The sequence below is a fragment of the Ambystoma mexicanum genome, chromosome 6p, assembly GCF_040938575.1.
Source record: "Ambystoma mexicanum isolate Mex_15411 chromosome 6p, UKY_AmexF1_1, whole genome shotgun sequence".
NCBI lineage: Eukaryota > Metazoa > Chordata > Amphibia > Caudata > Ambystomatidae > Ambystoma > Ambystoma mexicanum.
Window position 1 is genome coordinate 367,008,060 of NC_090935.1, and position 16,491 is coordinate 367,024,550.

Genomic DNA, 16,491 nt, shown 5'->3' on the forward strand with positions numbered 1-16,491 from the left:
AGTCACAGCTCGAGCCTACGCAGAATCTAACGTTCCTGGGCCTCATCTGGGATACAAGCTACGAGAATGTTTTTCCCTCTGAGGTAAGATCACAGCCATCAAGAGGGCCACTGGTCATTTTCTCAACAGGGCAGTGACCGCCGCATGGTGGTTCCTGGGTATCATGACGGCATGTCTACTGGCAGTGCCATACACAAGGTTCAAAATTAGACGATTGCAACTGCACTTCACAGCCTCATGGAGTCAGGAGCGGGGTTCCCAGGCAGAACTCATCAGCATTCCTCCCTTCCTCCACCAGGACCTTGTCTGGTGCAGCACGGACTGCAACTTGAGTATAGGCAGACCCTTCAGGCAACCAGCACTGCAGGTTACCATCACCACAGACTCTTCCTTGGAGGGCTGGGGAGCCACCCTGGATAATCACAGCGTCCATGGAGTTTGGTCTCTTCAGAAACAGGAGGCCCATATCAGTTGGCTAGTGCTGAAGGCGATCTGGCTTGCTCTCAAAGCCTTCCTTCCGTTGATCAGTGGCAAGATGATCCTCATTCAAATGTTCATAGTAGTTCATACTGCCACTTTACGTGCTTACCAAAACTGAAGATGGCCACCAGCGGTGGAGCTTAGGGAGCGGACCATCATTGGATGGGGAAGGATGACCCAGAGGACAGTGATTGTTGTAGAGGAGAAATACAGTTTTCAATCTAAAGTGAAACAGTTTTTTCTTTTACCGAGGATGCACAGCTTGACGGGGAATATTCACGAGCATGTGAATCCATGCCAGACCCATGCTGGAGAACAAGAGTTACAGGTAAGTAACTTAAACTTTGCGCGCCGAAGGAGGACATCTTGCATGCGGCAGAAGCTAAACAACCAGTGCTATTTCGGGGGTCCCCAATTCAGCTATTTCAGGATCTGGCTGGTAGCATACTGAAGGAGGCAGTTGGGTCCGGTGGTCAAGGAGCTGGCCCGCAGAGGAATTAGGCAGAGATGGACTTTCCTGTTTGGTCTTGTCTTTGAGTGAGAGGGCACCCAGAAAAGCATCACGTCGGTACAAAAAAGGTGCCGACCTGCTACAGCTGGCCATGGGAGAAGAGCCTTGAGAGGATTGTCCATTCCATCCCGAGGACCGAGCTCAACCACGTCCTTGGAAGTGGTCGACAGCAGGAGATAAACTTGATCAGAGAGCCTAGCTAAGGGGGACGGGGTCCGGAGTTGGAGCGAGCCAGGGAAATGGGACAATGATGGTAGTTGATGGGGTAGAGGGTGTTAGGGAGAATTCTCTCTTTTTGCTGAATTTCCTAACCTAGTGAGTCCCCCAGCAGCTTTGCTGGATTTCTGGAGTTTGTTTTTTTCTCCTGCCAAGAGTGAGACTCTTTTTCTCCCACTCTTGGACATGATTTATGGTGTTCCTTTGACTGTTAATGTGTTTTATGGGCTATGGGGTCCTTTACTCCATAGGGTCTCATGTGTTTTTACTATGTGTTACACAGCACCCTCCGTGCAGTAGCACAGGGGTGTCCTAGTGACACCCCACCATAGACTCCATACCCTGGGACTGACTGTCTCCCAGGGCATGTAAAGTCACCAATGGATTTACTAGTTCCAAATTATTAACAGAAACCGGTACAAACCATCATATTGTGGACGTACTGGTCGGGGCAATTCGATTGCCCCGGGGTCTGTTAGTCGAGGGGGCACGTCTCCGTCCCCCCTGATGGAGTTTTGGCTGGCGGCAGTGGAAACTACTTTTTATATTCGACCGCGAATATATTCCTATGGGATTTTCCCATTGTTCGAGGCTACCAACTTTAATTATTTAATTCTCATAGCCTCGAACATACCGCCGGTTTATTTATTTAATATTAATTCGCCGGTTGGTATTTTTTGCCAGGACTTGATTCTAAAATGGCGTTTGTGTTCTCTTCTGTGACTCCAACCCAAGTCGAGCCCTTTGTTCCACTTTTTGGCGGGCTTCTCCACAGAAGCCTCCAAAAGTGGTGCCACTTTGTCTGGGTACCACAGGGGGCGTGGGAGGGGGTTTAGGCACCCTGGACTGAGTTATTGGTAACTCAAGTCGCACTCTTGTGTGATTGGCCCAAGTGGTGAGCCGGCCGGCTCACCACTTAGTATGTTTGATTGACAGCTAGGCTGAGTGAATGGGGGTGTGCTGCATAAAAGCAGGGCTTTGGGGACTGGAACTTCAGAAGTCGCCACAGGACCTGAGAATCCAACGAGGGAGAAGCTGAGCCGACCTACCACGACGACACCACCAGTGGAGCCCTGCGGAAACGACTCGCCACTTCCTGACGACAGAGAAGATCTCCCGGCTGGAGAGGCTTCTTCCCCTGACTGGTGGGCACAACCAGTTTACCTTGTTCTCTTCGCACCCCAGACCAACTCGTGGTCGAATTGCCCGTGCCAAGCACCCCGGCAACCGGATAGCCACTTATCACTGGACCGCTCCTTTTACCTGAGAACTCCGCGGCTGGTTTCTTCCCTGGCAGTGCAACAGACTCCTGTCTTCCTCACCGACGAGATCCTCTCTTCCCCCGGACGAAGCACCGACTTGCATCCGCTGCCAGGAACAACTGCCCCCGCTGGAGTATTCTCACCACTTTAAGGTACCGTGTCCGCCAGGCCTCCCTTTCTAAAGATTGCTACAAGGTAATAATAACCCCTTAACCTTCTGGACTGGGCTGGCCGCCTTGACCCTCTAACTGGTCCCTTTCTTTTGTCCAACTCCTTTTTGAACCTTTACAAGACTCTTGTGCACTGCAACCGTGTGACCTTGGACACATTTCGTTTTGATCCTCTTAAAGTGGATCCGGCCTACTGACTCTAAGCTCACGGTGTTACTTTGCCTTCCTCTCGTGTTGTGTTCGTGAAAAAGTGTTGGGATCTGTTTTAATTTATTCTCTGTTTTCCTCTCCCTTTTAAAACAAATTATTAGAGTGCCATCTACGTTAAGCGCTCACCGCTGTCTGAATGTAAGTGGGGCTTTACTTAAGACTTGTATAATATTCTGCTAAGGGAGTGTATGGGGGTCATTCCGAGTTGGGTGGTAAGGGAAAATGATGCCGGTAAAGGACTACCGGCATCGTTTCCCGTTACGGCCCATTCTGACCCACCAGACCGTTATTTACGGCATCGTACTTTACGACGTAAATAGCGGTTTAGTGGCGCGCGCCCAACACGCTATGCCGTAATTAGCGGCATGGCGTAAACCGGAGCTGATCCCAAGTAAAGCGGACATGGAAAAAACGGCCTCCACAAGACCGCAAAGTACCTTACCGCCATGGAGTAAATACCGGCATCGCCGAGAAGGTGGTTAAGGACCCTGAGCAGTGTTTCCAAGAGGAACAGGTGCACTCAATCAGCACAGTTGGAGGCAATGGAGTCTGGCACAGCACAAAAGGAGCACACCCACACACCACACCCCCTCCCACACCAAGATGATACCAATTGTAGCAGCATTCCTGGAGCTGGAGGCCCTGCTGGCAAGGCAGCAACTACTACAACAACAGCAACTACAACAACCACAACCCCCACCACAGAGGATACACAGGAGGAGAAGGAGTGTGAGACAGGCCCAGCATGCCCTACCGGTGCAGCCACCATTACCACGCCGGCAGCCCCCAATCCCCCGCATCAGAGCCACGCCCTTCAACCTCACACCAGAGCAGATCCACACCCTGTACCGGCTTGACTGGGACACCATTACCAGCATAGTGGACATGATACCTGATGATATAGTGAGCCGCATAGAAATCCGCACTGCCATACCCCCTCTACTGAAGGTAGTGTCTGTGCTCCACTTCCTTGCCACAGGCAGCTACCAGCATACAGTGGGGCACATGCACGGCATTTCACAGCCCATATTTTCACGGATACTCAAACAAGTGCTGGATGCCCTCCTCACCCACACAAGGGAATACATATCCCTATCCCGTACTCCCCAGGAGATATGACACCAAAGCTGCCTTCCATGCACTGGCAGGCATGCCAAATTGCATAGGTGCCATCGACTGCACCCACGTGGAATTAGTGGTCCCGCATGCCATGGAGGTGCCGTATCGCAATCGCAAGCAATACCACTCCATCAACGTCCAGATGGTGTGTAATGCCAGTAAATCCATCACACATTGCAATGCCCGATACCCCGGATCAACTCATGACTCCTTGGTCCTGCGGAACTCAACACTACCACGCTACATGGAGCGACATGCCGGACGACGTGCCTGGCTGCTTGGTGAGTAACCTCAATGGGCCATGGCAGTGCATTGGAGCTGTGAGTAGGTCGCCTGCATACTCCACCTGGGTGGGAAAGGGGGGGGGATGCATACTCCACCTGGGTGGGATGCATACTCATCCCAGTAGTCATCTGCGGCCATGTAAGACTAGTACAATTCTCTACCATGAATGCACACACAATTACCTCCTTTCCACTTCCATGCATGTGATGCTGGCTACCCTCTAAAGCCGTGGCTCATGACCCCGGTCCACAACCCACAGAACAGGCACGAGGAGGACTACAATAGATCCCGTACACGGGTGTTGATAGAGCAGACCTTCGGCCTGTTGAAGGCACGATTTCGTTGCCTCAGCCGGTCTGGTGGGGCACTCATCTACAGCCACGAGAAGGTGTCCAAGATCACCATGGCATGTGTAATGCTACACAACATGTGCATCCGTCGGAACGTGCCACTGCCCCCTGACGTGGAACTGCTACCACCAGATGATGATGAGGGGGAGGAGGAAGGAATGGCAGGACAGCAGCACGGTGCCGATGCACAGGAGGGAGGTTCAGTGCAGCAATCATTGATTGGACAATATTTCTGACTCACAAGTCAGCTGAGGGTGTGAGGGTGATAGGACATTGGGCACTGGGTGTGGGGATACATGTACACCATGCAATGTGCGACATTAAAAGACACAAGCAAAATGAGCAATGTCCACTCTGTTTTTTGGGAATGAACAACCAGTGTATTCAACATTTATGTAGGAACGTGTACAACAAAACCACCACCCTCACCCCCCTCCCCCCCAACTCCCACACACACCCTCACCCCCCTCCCACTCCCCCCACAACAACCCCACAATAGTCCCATCAGTGCAACATAGGCTACATGTGTGTGGTAGTATGGTCATTGTGTACTTCCAGAGCCAGGGGTATCCATGTTCTGGCGGTGGAGTGTGCGCATTGACCGACGTACAGGTCTGGTCTGCGTGGAGGAGCACTGCGAGGGTGGGTACTCCCACTGGGGCTGTGGTCTGGGGGGTGCTGCCTCCAGGGCATCGGCGATCCGGCCCAGCACCTCACAGAGCCGGTTTGTGTTGGCAGTGATGACTTCGCCCAGGGCCTGCAGGTCATTGTGGCACTCCGACCTGGATTCACGGTTGTCCCGGATAAATTCCTCAATCAGGCCCGTGAGGCGCTGGGACTGCAATCCATCCATGGCCGGTTTGGCAGATGTGCTCGGCAGCCGTGGTGTTGAGCCTGCAGCCCTTTCGGGGCTTTCTGCAGGGGAGGTGGATCCAGGACTGGCAGGTGGTGCTCCTTGGCCTGTGAGGCCTGGGGTGTCACTCTCCCCGGAGTCGCTGTGTGCAACTTGACTGTAGGATGGGGTGTCTGGGCTGTGTACAATGTCATAGGGCTCCTCCACGTCGGATACGGGAACTAATATTGGGCTATCTGGCTCCTCGAAGAGGCACATGGCAGCATTCTCCCCTGCCACACTGGACTCCTCTGAGTGCACCGTGGGGCATGTCTCCGTCGGCAGTGCAGGTAGGGGTGTGGGTGTGGGTTGTGCAGCCTCCATGGGGGTTGCTGGTGCAGGTGGTGTTGCCTGTGCCTTCTTCCTTCCTGCAGGTTTACGCTGTCCCCTGGCTGTGCCCCTGGAGGTACAGGGCTGCGTGGCTTCCTGGCCCTCACTTTCATGGCCGCTGCCTGTGGGGGGGAAGAGAGATGGCATGAGCTATGATTTGGGGGTCAGCATTTCTTCAAGCCTATGGTATAACAATGGGATTGCAGCGTTTTGTTGACATTTGGGTGGGGAGTGGGACAGTGATCTGGGCTTGGATGGTAAATGCATGCAGGTGTCTGGGTCACTCATGTTGGTGGAGTACTGTGCTGACTCACATTGACTGCCTCTTTGTGTGCTATGGCCAATATGGGTTGGAGCCTTGCGCCTGGCATCAGCCTGGGTCTCACTTGTGACGGCATGATTTGAAGGGGGGGGGGGGGTTCCCATACATGATGTGACTGCTTGCCCAGCCCTTGGCGGTGCCTTACATTGGGAATGCATTTACTATCTTCACTCATGACACTCACCTCCATCTGTGGATGACGGGGCACCGCACTCCATCTCGCCGACCCCCTCTATGGCTTCAGTGCCCATCATGTCCGCACACGTTTGCTCCCAGGGCATCATCTTGATGGGAGAAGCTGGGCCTCCTCCTGTCTCCAGGGCCTGTGTTCGGTTGGCCGATAGGATGGCCCGCACCCTGAGACGGAGGTCATCCCACTGTTTCCTGCAGTCCCTCGTCGTACGGGGGGTGTTCCCTACGGCGCTCACCCTCTGTGCAACCAATTCCCAGATCTCCTTCTTCCTGGCAACGGTGGGCCTACGCATGTCACTGCTGAATACTATCTCAGCATTTGCGTGCAGGGTGTCCACCAGGACCTGGAGCTCGTCCTGCGTGAAACGCTCCTTCCTGATGCGGGCGGCACCTTTCTTCAGTGCTTTCGGCATGATACTTGTCAGTGATGGCTTTTTTAAGGGTCAAAATATACCTCCGGGTACTGTATTAAGAGGATGGCAATGGATTGTGTTTTTAAAGATGGCCGCCACGCTCCTTCCCGTTCCTGTGCGATGACGTAATTTCCGTATCCGTTAATTAGCGGTGACCGTAATTTACGGACACCGTAAATTACGGTCACCGCTAATAACGGTCACCACTAATAACGGACAGCGAAGCTTCGGTGGCGGTGTTGTAATGACCGTTTCGCTTCATGCCGCTAAGGGGTTTTACGGGCCCTTTAGCAGTATGCCACTAGGGGATTTACAGGCATGGCGGAAAGCTTGTGCCCGCGAAGTTGCAATGGCCTGTAAATTGCGGCGTCGTACCAGACCGGACTCGGTCTTTCCGCCATGCCGGTAAAAACCCATACTTACTGCAAAACTCGGAATGAGGCCCTGTATCTTTTAGTGACCGTGTTTTTGAATTGCTTACTATTAGTGCCTGTGTGTTTTTCTAGATGTGGTTTTAAATAAATAAGTATATCTCTTTTACACCAAGCCCTGGTGTTAGGCAGAAACCTGTGCAGTTCCCTCTGGGACCACTGCAAAAGATTTAGGACTACAGGTGTTTCGCAGTAAACCCACTTGGTAGCAGTCTGTACCACACAGATTCACTTGGTAGCTGTGGCTGAGCAGTCAGACTTCCCTCAAGAAGAGTTAAGCAGTATACAGAGTATTCACAATAGGTCAAGAGAACACAATAGAACAAGTAAACACTGACCAGATCTTGGTGTAAAAGAGATATAATTATTTATTTAAAACCACATCTAGAAAAACACACAGGCACTAATAGTAAGCAATTTAAAAACAGAGTCACTAAAAGATATACACTCCCTTAAAAGGATATTAGACAAGTCTTAGGTAAAGCCCCACTTATTTTCAGACAGCGGTGAGCGCTTAACGTAGATGGCACTCTAATAATTCGTTTTAAAAAGGGAGAGAAAAGCAGAGAATAAATTGAAACCGATCCCAACACTTTTTCACAAACACAACAAGCGAGGAAGGCAAAGTAACACCATGAATTCAGAGTCAGTAGGCCGGATCCGCTTTAAGAGGATCAAAACGAAATGTGTCCAAGGTCACACAGTTGCAGTGCACAAAAGTCTTGTAACGGTTCAAAAAGGAGTTGGATCAAAGAAAGGAACCAGTTAGAGGGTCAAGGCGGCCAGCCCAGTCCAGAAGGTTAAGGGGTCATTATTACCTTGTAGCAATCTTAAGAAAGGGAGGCCTGGCGGACACGGTACCTTAAAGTGGTGAGAACACTCCAGCGGGGGCAGTTATTCCTGGCAGCGGATGCAAGTCGGTGGTTCGTCCGGGGGAAGAGAGGATCTCGTCGGGGTGGAACACAGCAGTCCGTTGCACTGCCAGGGAAGAAACCAGCCGTGGAGTTTCTCAGGTACAAGGCGCGGTCCGTTGATTCACGGTTCAGTGGTAAGTGGCTATCCGGCTGCCGGGGTGCTTGCCACGGGCAGTTTGACCACAAACCGGTCTGGTGTGCAAACAAAAGAAGGTAAACTGGTTGTGCCCACCAGTCAGGGTAAGAAGCCTCTCCAGCCGGGAGATCTTCTCTGTCGTCGGGAAGTGGTGAGTCTGTTCCGCAGGGCTCCACCGGTGGTGTCGTCGTGGTAGGTCGGCTCAGCCTCTCCCTCGTCGGATTCTCAGGTCCTGTGGCGACTTCTGAAGTTCCAGTCCCAAAAGCCCTGCTTTTATGCAGGATACCCCCATTCACTCAGCCTAGCTGTCAATCAAACATACTAAGTGGTGAGCCGGCCGGCTCACCACTTGGGCCAATCACACAAGAGTGCGACTTGAGTTACCAAGGTAACTCAATCCAGGGTGCCTAAACCCCCTCCCACACCCCGTGTGGTACCCAGACAGAGTGGCACCACTTTTGGAGGCTTCTGTGGAGAAACCCGCCAAAAAGTGGAACAAAGGGCTCGACTTGGGTTGGAGTCACAGAAGAGAACACAAAAGCCATTTTAGAATAGAGTCCTGGAAAAAAATAGCAACCGGCGAATTAATATTAAATAAATAAACCGGCTGTATGTTCGAGGCTATGAGAATTAAATAAAGTTGGTAGCCTCGAACAATGGGAAAATCCCATAGGGAAATATTTGCGGTCGAATATAAAAGGTAGTTTCCACTGCCACCAGCCAAAACTCGATCAGGGGGGACGGAGACGTGTCCCCTCGACTAACAGACCTCAGGGCAATCGAATTGCCCCGAACAGTATGTCCACAATATGATGGTTTGTACCGGTTTCTGTTAATAATTTGGGACTAGTAAAGCCAATGGTGACTTTACATGCCCTGGGAGACAGTAGTCATTCCCAGGGTATGGAGTCTATGGTGGGGTGTCATATGACCCCCCTGTGTTACTGCACAGAGGGTGCTGTGTAACACACATAAACTCCAGAAATCCAGCAAAGCTGCTGGGGGACTCACTAGGTTAGGAAATTCAGCCTAAAGAGAGAATTCTCCCTAACACCTGGTCAAGGTTTACTTGTTCTACTGTGGTCTTTTGACCTATTGTGAATACTCTGTATACTGCCTAACTCTTCTTGAGGGAAGTCTGACTGCTCAGCCACAGCTACCAAGTGAATCTGTGTGGTACAGACTGCTACCAAGTGGGTTTACTGCCAAACCCCTGTAGTCCTAAATCTTTTGCAGTGGTCCCAGAGGGAACTGCACAGGTTTCTGCCTAACGGAGGGGAAAACTGAGATGCAATTGGGCTTCCGGAGCGCGGGAGGACGCTCCATCTTGTTTGCCATGAGGACGGAATCGCCTAGGGGGTATGGTCGTGGACAAGAGTGGGGGGGGGGGGGGGGCGAGCTGGTGAGAAATCTCGGAGTTGTGGGTCAGGATGCGGAAGGGAGCAGGAGGGGATTGGGGTGCAGATACTAAGAGTTGGGGATCAGCACTGGGACAGGGCGGCGGGAGGAGCAGGGTGGGCAGGAACAAGGGAGAAAGCCCTAGGGGGGAATGGGAGTCGGGCACATCGCAACAGAGAAGGCAGGCGGAAGGGGCTGAAAGAGTGTACAGTTTGAGGCTCAGCCAGCATGACTTTTCAGGTGGGCAGCGCATTACGTGAGAGGCCTTTACTCGCCCCTCACAAGGAAAAATTTGGAGGGTTTCATGAGGAAAACATGCCCCGAAATCCTAGCACTCCAGGACACTCCTCTGCAGAGGGCGGACAATACAAGTCTGCGACTGAGGGGGATTCTCGCAGATCATCCAGGCCTCAGGCCCAAATAAAATATGCAGGTTGGTCCTTACTATCCCCGATGCAGTGGACTTTAGAATCTGAGTCAACAAGGCTGACAAAGGAGGAAGGTATGTATTGGTGTTGGGGGGGGGGCCCCAATCACAATAGCATCTATATACGTCCCTAACACAGGGGAAGAAGTGTTCCCAAGGGAATTCTTGGATACACTTCAGGGGTTTGCGACAGGCCACATAGTGCTGATGGGGGACTTTAATATTGCCTGGTCTAGGTCCCTGGATAGGGACATGAGGGGGGTCGACTCACAAGTGAGGGGTGGCATCCACGCCGATGAGGGACAGATTTGATGCTATGGGTCTCAGGGATGTTTGGAGAGGGCTGTATGGAGACAGGGAGGGATTTACCTTTTCCACGGTGCGCGGGTCGCAATCTCGCATCGATTATATCTGGGTCTCGTCTTCCCTGTTGAGTCTGGTGACAGACTCAGAGGAGGACCCCCCTAGGCATAGCGGATCATGCAGTGGTGTCAATGACTCTTGCCCTCACTGGGCACAAGGCGGCATTGTGGTGGTCGTCAGTACCAGGGGAACTCCTGATGGACCCACTAATAAGAGAATCTCTGGAGAACAAGATTGGGGATTTCGTCGTCCTAAATACAGCTGAGGCCACAGGTAGAACACCCGTTGGGATGCATTCAAGGTGATGCTCAGGGGGTTGTTTATCGCGGCAAAGGCTGCAAGGGACAAACAATTGAGGGCACTGGAGGCTCAGCTGGAGGCCTAGGTTGAGGCCACAAAGACAGCCATCTCAGGAGCGGCAACCTGACGTGCCATGAGACTCCAGGGGTGGTATGTGGCTAACAACCCGCCCATGTTGGCCTCCTTAAATGCAGATCTTGGTAAATGGAAAAACCAGAGAATTTCTTTGTTGGGTAGAATTGCAGCATTTAAGATGGTCATGCTTCCTTGCATGTACGCTTTACCTCTTTCAGGCCCTGCCTCTAGTGGTGCCTACTACCGTTTTTCAGGACCTGGGGAGGATCATGAGACAGTTCATTTGGGAAGACAAGCGACCAAGGCTTAATCGCAGCCTTCTAACATCCCCCAGGAGTGGGGTTTGGGGCGGGGGTTTGGCTCTACCTAATTTTCAGCAGTATCACAAGGCATCTCCTATCTGTATCATTAGGGAGTGGCTTTTGGGAAATGAGGAGAAATTGTGGATGAAAATGGACCGGGCAGTGGCAAGAAGGAACTTGGCAGAAGTTTTGTGGCTGCCGTGCCCACACATGCCATGTCACCTATACCTCAGCTCCATAACAAAGCTGGTGGCAGTCACTTGGGACAACATCGTTAAAAAGTATTGGATCACAACATTCCTGTGCCCGTTTAGGCTTTCTGTACAACTATCCAGATTGTTCCACGGGGTTGGAACCAGGGACATTTACACCATGGCAAAAGATGGGGTTGCCACGTGATTCGCGACATGTTCCACGATACGTCCCTTCCAAGAGTGTAAACAACATTTTTGTGTAAGAGAAACCAAAAAACTATGCTACTAACAGATGAGATATTGGTTGTCCAACCCAGACATAAGGCAAGCAGCAACGCACCCACTCAATTTGAAAAATATGGAACGACACATGACTGGGAAAGGGGACTTATTTCGGGGTTTTACAAAGTTATACTATTTATAGCGTTATTATTCGTGTGTTGGATGTTTTTCATCCATTTTGTCTTGTACTTCTACCTGGTTTTTAATACTTCTGAATTGTATTTGTATGTCATTTCTGAAATAAATAGTGACTGACTGATTGTTCTCTCATAAGCCTCCCGAAAAGGCCCAATACGGTTCCAACTTTCTTTTTCTTTATTTTACATTTTGATACAATAACCAACTTTGTGAGGCAATATGTTCACTTATCATTGGAACAGAGAACGAAAAATAACATCCCCCCTGCACCCACCCTCCACAACATCCCTCTTCCCCATGGGACTCTGAGCTCCCCTACTCCTATTCAATTGTGTTTTCCTCTAACGGATGCACCTTGGGTCTCATATATTTATCGACAAATTCTCCCCACTTCAATTTCAGCAGACCTGACCATGCAGCCCTGCTGTTGTTCGTTCCATCACATATATGTTCATACCAACATTAGCCCATTCCATAAATTCAAGAATAATGTGGGGGGGGGGGGTATTTTTTAGATTCATTAGAAACTTTGGTGGCTGACTGTTTGTGAAACCCTATACCCCATGCAATAAGGCGTGATTTCTGTCAGAAAATATGTATATATCTGTTAATAATTATGTAAATGAGGGAAGGTCCAATATTAAGTTGGAGAAGTGGGACTGTAGAGGCATGATATTTTTAGTGATTGCAATCCAGTCAGTGGTGGGTTAGGCAAATAATAATTGGTAGGTTTAGTTTGAAAACTTAAAGGTTGGAACACCAATGTGTGAACATTCTAAAAAAAAGAAAGGTTGACGATACAAACTTGTTGTATGCTTTCCATTGTTGTCTTTGTATTAAAATGTAAGTTTTAACATATTTATTTTCTTGGTTAATTTATTATGTTTAAAATATTTTCCTTCTGCTGCCTGTCAAATATCGTTGACCCAAAATACTATCCTCTGATATTCCACATCCACTTTTCATGTATTTTATTTTAATAATATGAAAGGATGTGCTTCAATTGCCCCCTATTTTTCCCTAGAGACGCATGTCCTTTCCACGTAACTGGCCTGCTTCCTTTTTATAAAAAAACGTTTTTTAAATACTAAAATGGGTTGTCGCCCTCCATTTCAACCTCCTAACCCATTGCCTCTTCCTGTTAATTATTTTTAATTTGTTTTCATACCTTAATATAATTCTTATTTTTATATTTGATTGTCGTACCAAGTTAGAATTAATACAGATACAATGCACATATCTTCTGCGGCTAGAATCAAAGGCTGCTTAAAGTGTAATTGATATAGCAGTGCTTAGGATTTGGACTTCTCTTTAACAGTTGAGGCTTCCTTGTTTGCTGTTTAAAGATGCAGGTCTGGTATAGTCCTACTTGATTTGTACTACCTTTCCTTTTGTCTTACAATTGGACCTGCACTATATTGGGGGATGTGTTCCTGGTAGAATAGAGTAAAAATCATAGATAAAATGTTACTCAAGATTTGTAATATACTCTACATTTTAATTCATTTGTATGGGAAGAGATTGCACAACAGAAGCATTTATACTAGCATGACATTGTTATGCTTGTGCAAACGCTGTGGATTCCTATACACCAGCATAAAGCAGGCAGATTCCATAGCAATAGATTGTAAATGCTGCCTGCCATGCATAAATAACAGAAGGTGATAACTACATTTTACACCAGGATTTGCCACTTCATGGTACAAATGACTAAAATTTCACAGAGGCGTCCTGTTTGCAGGTGTTTGAACGTAACAGACCCCTCCTTGCAACTTATGCTTTTCAGGTAAATGACCTCTTTTGTCTTTAAATATAGCACCATTTTTTTCATTGTATTATTTCATATGAAAGCCTCCTTAGACCAGTTGCCATAAAGGCAATTTTAAATCATGGATGGAGTCTTTTTGATTTTCTTGTTCAACTCAAGAGCTGCTTCATTACCTTTATACAACTTCTGATCTCTGTGGGTGACGGTTAAGCATGCATTCTAGACTAAATCAATAATATCCTTATTTGCTGATTCTATGCCGCAATTAAGCCCACGTCCTACTGTGTGCGCTGAAACATCTATTTGCCTGACGGTACTTGATAACAAGGACTTTTGTTCTAATATTATTCATATTGTAGCAAAGTGTCTTTAGACAATAGAGAATACTGCTTTCCAGTACTAGTCTTTTCGAATGTTTTGGTTCGATGTATAGTTGTTCTCACTTATTATGTTTCTTTGATCTCATTGGACCGGTTACATACCGTGATAGTCATTTGTAAAACTTGTCTTCTTATTTGATTTGTTTCTTCTTTGATAGTTCAAATTACTTATGGAACACCTGGATCCTGATGAAGAGGAAGAAGAAGGCGAGGTTTCTGCAAGTACAGATATTCGCAACAAAGCAATTACTTCTCTGCTTGGAGGAGGAGGCGGCAGTCCTAAACCCAATCCACCTCCTGAGACTGAAGATGAAGAGAGTGAAGGAGAAGATAAAACGGGAGCCACAGCAGGGGTAAGGCATATGTATAAATTGGAATTTACTCCGAATTACAGATGGTTTGCGGGGAGGTTAATAATTTTGCAGGTACTTGTTAAGACGCCACATTTTCATTGGAATTGAGTTTTTTGCAATTGTATTATAAATGTGTTATGTGCTATGGTCCTGTCGAACGGTAGCCACTGCAGATGTTACTTACACATTGGTTAAATGGGTACTCCCTTTCTGAGTGTACTACCTGTCCTCTTAGTCTATTTAATAAACTAGAACAGTGCATGTAGATTATGTTGAAACATTACAAAACATTACTCGATATTTTACTCTTCTAACCCTGCCTCTTTAAGCTATTAGTTTAAGCAGAGATGTTAGTAGGACTATAGTTTTCTTCAACTTATGCAAAGTTGTTCTTCTAATACTATGGCTGTTGAGGCTTCTTGTTAGTCCTTTTCATTATCGTAAGGAAGATTAAGCTGACATTGGCAGCTTCTCAACACTTGACCATCGGCAGAGTGGTAGAAAACCTACCTTGAACCGTTGCAGTAAGGTACACTGCTCATCCCATGACTAAACAAGGAACAGTGGCTCTGAATAAAAAGCTTGTGGATCTTAAACTGTCTCCATATTTTAATTCAGGAGATTCTCTATTAATCTGTGAACATGCCTCTCTTCGTCTGAACAGGCAATTTAAAGGTCAGAGGCTTTGTATTTGTTAATCCATTGTCCTCTCTAATTTTTTTCCTACCTTGTTAGGAACACTGCTATTAGAAATAACATGACTGGATATTGCTTGCTTTCTTTTAGAAAAAGATGCTTGTGCTTGAAATTTTGAATAGGAACCGTTCACATGTCCCCCTCCAAGCGTAAATGGAAAGTCTTAAGCTGTGGCTCTACAGCGCAGTTTGTGTTTGTTTGCTTTTGTCCTGCAGGTCTCAGGCGCTTGGTTTTTGTTACTCATATGTCCTACTCTCTCCTTCCCAACGTCTTAGGTTCCCTGCTTTTAGAAATAACCAAACTGGTATTTCTGTTTCTTTAATAAGAAAATGCTATAGTTTTAAAATGTTAATGGGCACCAGTCATTGGTCACACTCCAAGCTGTAAAAGGAACGTCCTAACCTGTGGCTCTGAGGCAACATCGGTTTGCTTTCGTCCCGCCTGGCTTTGCTATTTTTTCACTGAGAAACCTTTATCTGGATACTCATTAGTTACTTGCATATAGTTTGTGGCCACTGAAGGACATAATGTCCCTCGGGGATGGAGAGCAACATCTCCCCCATTTATTTTGTGAGTTGCCTCGCACAGCCAGGTATACAGCTCATCTGGTTGATAACTTTTATTCAATTACAGCGAATTAAGCTTGAACTAGCTCTGTGTAAATTCAACTGCAGCATACCGCAGCTCGTCAATATTCCTATGCCGTACGAATCAGATATAACTGTGGCTCTACATGGTCCTGTCTCTACGAGCCTTGAAGTTCCAAGGGCACAGTGTTTAAGATCTGAGTTTCTTTGATATCTGGCTTGTCTATACAAAAATCAAGACAGGAGAACCAGTCTTTAACCAAAGTATCGTTGGTAGAAGCTAATTACATACAACAAATGACACTCGAGGGGAAACTAGGCTTCAGGAACAAAATATTATTAAGTGCGTGTCAGAAGAAAACACTATATTGGGCATCTATGACCGCTCAGACAATAATTGCTATACACCAAGTAGTGTGTTTGAACAGCTGGCTTTGTTAATAAATGGTTGTTAAAAGCTGCATTTGAAGTGCATTGAAGTGGCTGTGTCTTTCAAAAGTCACATCCCAGCTCAAAATGCATTTTTGAAGCATTAAGCATGTATTAAAATGGCCTCAGTGTGCATCTAGTGTTACCACCACCATAAATGTCAGAAATATATACAATGAAGAAGTATCTGCCATTAGTAAACAATATGGCTTAGACTAGAAAAACACTGAAGGCCAACTAGTTTAAGCGTATTGCTGCCTTCGTCGCGGTCGATCTATTCTTTGCACCTAATCAAAACAGGTGTAAACCATCAGCTGTTGTATGCCAGTGTTTGTTCATACAAGGTTGGCACGTGGTACCTCAAACCCCACTCATGTCCTTGCCCATTTGTATGGTCTATACATTTGCCCTATTGATTCGGCCCTTCTTCTCCTGCCCAATTCTCAATGAGAGTAGGGTCTACTCTAACCACATTTAAAAGACTTTAAGAATTCAGTTGATGATAAGGCACTGATTTGAAGATTGGATATGAAAAAATATTGCACAATCCTCATTAAGACTTTGAT

General features: G+C 47.8%; 1 protein-coding gene across 6 annotated transcripts in view; it reads left to right on the forward strand.

Moving 5' to 3' along the window:
* The window catches only part of NIPBL (NIPBL cohesin loading factor), a 2,053,700-nt gene that overhangs the window by 1,933,778 nt on the left and 103,431 nt on the right, over positions 1 to 16,491 (forward strand). For all 6 annotated transcript variants that reach the window (XM_069627143.1, XM_069627142.1, XM_069627145.1 and 3 more), the window contains one exon: positions 14,019 to 14,213. In XM_069627143.1, the coding sequence (XP_069483244.1) occupies positions 14,019 to 14,213 (195 nt within the window). The remainder of the gene's footprint in view (positions 1 to 14,018; positions 14,214 to 16,491) is intronic.